This window comes from Octopus bimaculoides, chromosome 29, assembly GCF_001194135.2.
Source record: "Octopus bimaculoides isolate UCB-OBI-ISO-001 chromosome 29, ASM119413v2, whole genome shotgun sequence".
Taxonomy (NCBI): Eukaryota; Metazoa; Mollusca; class Cephalopoda; order Octopoda; family Octopodidae; genus Octopus; species Octopus bimaculoides.
In genome coordinates this window covers 2099100-2103805 of record NC_069009.1, presented here as the reverse complement: position 1 = coordinate 2103805, position 4706 = coordinate 2099100, and the positions used below count along the sequence as shown (strand labels likewise).

The 4706-nt window shown below is 45.3% G+C and overlaps 1 protein-coding gene across 1 annotated transcript in view; it reads right to left on the bottom strand.

Annotated features, from left to right (window-relative positions):
• Window positions 1-6: 6 nt before the first annotated feature.
• LOC106880511 (mucin-19-like) overlaps window positions 7-4706 on the bottom strand; it is a 6788-nt gene continuing 2088 nt past the window's right edge. The window contains exons 4-5 of the mRNA XM_014930525.2: window positions 4260-4395; window positions 7-2141 (exon numbers count right to left, since the gene is read on the bottom strand). Coding sequence (XP_014786011.1) covers window positions 166-2141; window positions 4260-4395 — 2112 coding nt within the window. The 3' untranslated portion in view covers window positions 7-165. The remainder of the gene's footprint in view (window positions 2142-4259; window positions 4396-4706) is intronic.

Sequence of the window (4706 nt, the reverse complement as noted above, 5' to 3'; positions counted from 1 at the left end):
ATATATACACGTTTATATTTATGTGTATGTATGCATGTGTGTATGTGCTTGTATATTCATCTGCATGTGTGTGTTAGTGTGTTTGCTGCTGATGGTGACGATGGTGATATAATCCAATCAACAGCTTCCGCTGGCAATGTCGTTATTGCCATCGTCACGGTCTATTTAACTCCAGGAACCAAGCTTATCGGTGAACTGCGTCGTATAATCCGATACCGCGGTCCCAGCTGTGGTTTTCACTTGTTCAATGACATCTTTTATTTCCTCTTTGCCGACCTCTTTAGCCATGTCTAGGGCCTCTTGGAAATCTTCCTTGCCAGGCAGGTCCTTGGTGAACTTGTCTAGGGTGCCCTTGAAACCGGCTGCCTCTGTGGTCGTGCTCTGTTTCACCTTGTCTGCAGTTTCTGAACTGAGGTCCTTCGCCGACTGGATGCTGCCTGCGACTTGGTTCTTTGCAGCGTCTGCGTCCGAACGAACGGCATTTGCACTCTCGCAGACGGCCTGTTTGGTTGACGACATGCTGTCGTCGAGACTCTGCTTGGCGTCGTAGAAAGTGTTCGACGCATCGTCCTTGGCAGTGTTCAAGCTGCCCTTTGCACCGGCGACACCTGAGGCGAGGCCTTGCTTGGCTGACGAAAAACTCGATGCTCCGCTCCGTTGCACATCAGCAACAGAGGCTGTCACCTTTTGCTGCATGTCACCAAGGCCCTGGGATGCAGTTTGTTTGGCATCATTGATTCCAGATACTACATTCTTCTGCGCGCTGCTTACCGAGCTAGTCACGCCACCGCGAATTTCACCAAAGCTGTCAGTTGCAGATTTTCGCGCCTCATTGAATCCTGTGACTGCACTTTTCTGTGCATCACTGGCGGTGCTGCTTATTCCGCTACGAATGTCACTGTACCCTTGCACGGCCGACTGCTTCGCTTCATCGAATCCAGACACTGCACTTTTTTGTGTATCGCTAATCGCACCTGTCACGCTGTTGCGAATATCTCCGGCTCCTTGGACAGCCGACTGTTTCGCTTCATTGAACGCAGATGTTGCACTCTTTTGTGCATCACTCACAGTGCTGCTCACGCCTCGGCGAATATCACTGGCTCCTTGCACCGCAGATTGCTTTGCTTCGTTGAATCCCGTGACTGCGCTTTTCTGTGCATCAGAGACAGTGCTGGTCACGCCACTGCGAATGTCTCCGACTCCTTTGACAGCAGACTGTTTCGCTTCATCGAATCCTGTGACTGCGCTTTTCTGTGCATCAGAGACAGTGCTGGTCACGCCGCTGCGGATATCGCCAATTCCTTTGACAGCAGATTGTTTTGCTTCATTGAATCCAGTGACTGCACTTTTCTGTGTATCAGAGATGGTGCTGGTCACGCCGCTGCGGATATCTCCGACTCCCTTGACAGCAGATTGCCTCGCTTCATTGAATCCTGTGACTGCACTTTTCTGTGTATCAGAAATGGTGCTGGTTACGCCACTGCGAATATCGCCAATTCCTTGAGTCGCAGACTGTTTCGCTTCATTGAATCCGGACACTGCACTTTCTTGTGCGCCACTGATGGTACTTGTGACTCCGCCACGAACATCTCCAAATCCTTTTACTGCAGACTGTTTCGCTTCATTGAATCCCGACACTGCACTTTTCTGTGCATCACCAATTGAACTAGTCACGCCGCTGTAGCTATCTGTTGCTGATTTCCGTGCATCGGCAATTCCGCTTGCTATGCTCTTTTTCCCATCAGCCACCTTGCTCTCTATGTCCTGCTGCATTTGACTTCCAGTTTCTGTCACACCTGACTTGGCACGGTCAAGCTCGTCAGTAGCACTCTGCTTTGCGTCATCCAGTCCGCTCGTGACGTTCTGTTGCACTTGGCTGGCCAGACTCGTTGCACCAGATGCCGTATCTTGCAGCGAGTCGGTCACGCCACGGGTGATGTCAGTGAAGCCCCCAAATGCACTCTTCGGTTCATCAACGGCGCTCTCCACAACTGCCGTACCTTCTCCGCCTTTGTCTTTGTCCGTTCCCCTGAACTGTGCCACGACCGACTTGATCAGCTCCGCCTTGACGTGGTCTCCAAACTTGTTTTCTCGATGATCCAGCAAAATCCCCGCTTCTCCTGGACCAATTACGAAAACTCCTGTAAAACAAGAAAAAGGAAAAGGTTGAAGACAAATGTGCAAAACAGAAGTTGCAGGTAAAATTAAGCATACAAGGTGCATTCCAGAAGTTTTGAGACTCTTTTAGGAAAGGAACTTCTACCTGTCTTAAATTATAGTAATTTTAGTATATTATCATCGTCATCGTCATCATCATCATTTATTGTCTATTTTCCATGCAGGGGCATCGTATAATCTGCCTCTTATTCCAAAGGAAGTCCCTTCATTACTATCAGAGGTAGTAGCTCTCTGAACTTCACCCAGCCTATCCTTATACTACCAGCTATGCTTTTGGACTGAACCCCTCCCCACTACAGACTTGGTCACCTAAGTAATGGATCTTATATAATTATAGTAATCCCTTGCTATATTGCTATATAAATTGCTGTATAAATATTGCTATATAGGTTATAGTAATTTCAGTATATCATCATTATCATTTATTGTCTATTTTCCATGCAGGAGCATCATATAATCTGCCTTTCATTCCAAAGGAAGTCCCTTCGTTACTAACAGAGGTAGTAGCTCTCTGAGTGGAGGTGCAATGGCCCAGTGGTTAGGGCAGCGGACTCGCGGTCATAGGATCGCAGTTTCGATTCCCAGACCGGGCGTTGTGAGTGTTTATTGAGCGAAAACACCTAAAGCTCCACGAGGCTCCGGCAGTGGATGGTGGTGAACCCTGCTGTACTCTTTCACCACAACTTTCTCTCACTCTTACTTCCTGTTTCTGTTGTGCCTGTATTTCAAAGGGTCAGCCTTGTCACACTGTGTCACGCTGAATATCCCCGAGAACTACGTTAAGGGTACACGTGTCTGTGGAGTGCTCAGCCACTTGCACGTTGATTTCATGAGCAGGCTGTTCCGTTGATCGGATCAACTGGAACCCTCGACGTCGTAAGCGACGGAGTGCCAACAACAACAACAACATCTAATAAGCTGTCCTACCAATTTTTGCTATTTCAGATTGAAGGAGATGGCTATAATAGCACTTTGAATACTTCCTGTTAAATACTGATTGTCATAGATGACTAGTTTGCAGAATGCAGTCAGGATGTGAAAACTATTTTGGAAGTTCATTATTCAAATCATACACAGTTGGTTTTTCAACTCAGTTGTTCAACAGGAACAAAGAAAAATGCGACATAGCTTCCTGAAAACAAACTCTCCTCTCTGAATTAAAATGAAAAACCTCATGCTATTTATTAACAAAAAGGGGCTCAGACGAGCATTTTTAATTTGTTGCATCTGGTGGTCTATTGTGCAACATGATTGGAAACAAGCTAAGTATTCTATGTAAAACTAGATCAATCAAAATGCCTGATTCAACAAAATATTTCAGTGTCACATGACTGGTCACATAACCAATCATTAGAGACATGCGTATGGAGCCCTTCTGGGAGTACTCAAGTCTGAACATGCAATTATGAAATTAGTCTCGCTACAAATCTAATAAGCTGACCTGCCAATTTTTGTCATTCCAGATTGAAGGAAATGGCTATACCCAATCCCACTGGACACAATCCATGACAAACCATCCTCAGTATGGGCCCCCTCTGGTCCCACAATTAATCCCCTTACCATCAAAACATGCCTCTTGAAACTAATGTTTTACCTGAACAAGTCTGAAAACTGCTGGACTGCAACTTTGTATATTAAAAAATGCAACTTTGTAAATTAAAAAAAAAGTAACTGAGGAGGATAAATAAAACAGAAACTGGATATGAAAGACAATATATCAAAATATGTTTAATAAACTTGGCGTGGCTGTGTGGTACAAGTTTGCTTCCCAACCACATAGTTCTGAGTTCAGTCCCTCATCATGGTACCTTGGGGAAGTGTCTTCTAATATAACCTATAACCTTGGAACAACCAAAGCCTTGTGAGTGGATTTGGTAGAGGAAATCTGACAGAGCCCATCATAGTATATATATATTATTATATATATATATACATAACCAGCGTCACCTTACTGGCACTTGTGCTGGTGGGACGTGAAAAATCATTTGAGAACCACTTAAGTTGAACCCTTCAAGGCAGTGTCCCCAGAATGGCCACACACCAGTGACAAAAAAAAAAAAACAGGACAGATGATGACTTACCCCCTAAAAGTCTCCCTTCACCAGATGTGTTACCACTTACGCCTTTCTTTTTCGCTCTACATAAATTCATCCATACTAAAGGGTTTAGAAGTGCTGCAAAAGATGCCCATCGTTTCTTAGGACCATAAAATGTTTTCTACAAAGAAAAAAGGGATTAAATGTTATATATACATTTATGCTTATCCATATACATACATGTACAAAATGGTGGATGCATGGCATACTTACAAAATAGGGGATGTGTAGCATACATGCAAAATGGGGATGTGTGATGTATGTACAGTGGAGGCGCAATGGCCCAGTGGTTAGGGCAGGGGACTCGCGGTCATAGGATCGCGGTTTTGATTCCCAGACCGGGCGTTGTGAGTGTTTATTGAGCGAAAACACCTAAAGCTCCATGAGGCTCCGGCAGGGGATGGTGGCGAACCCTGCTGTACTCTTCCACCA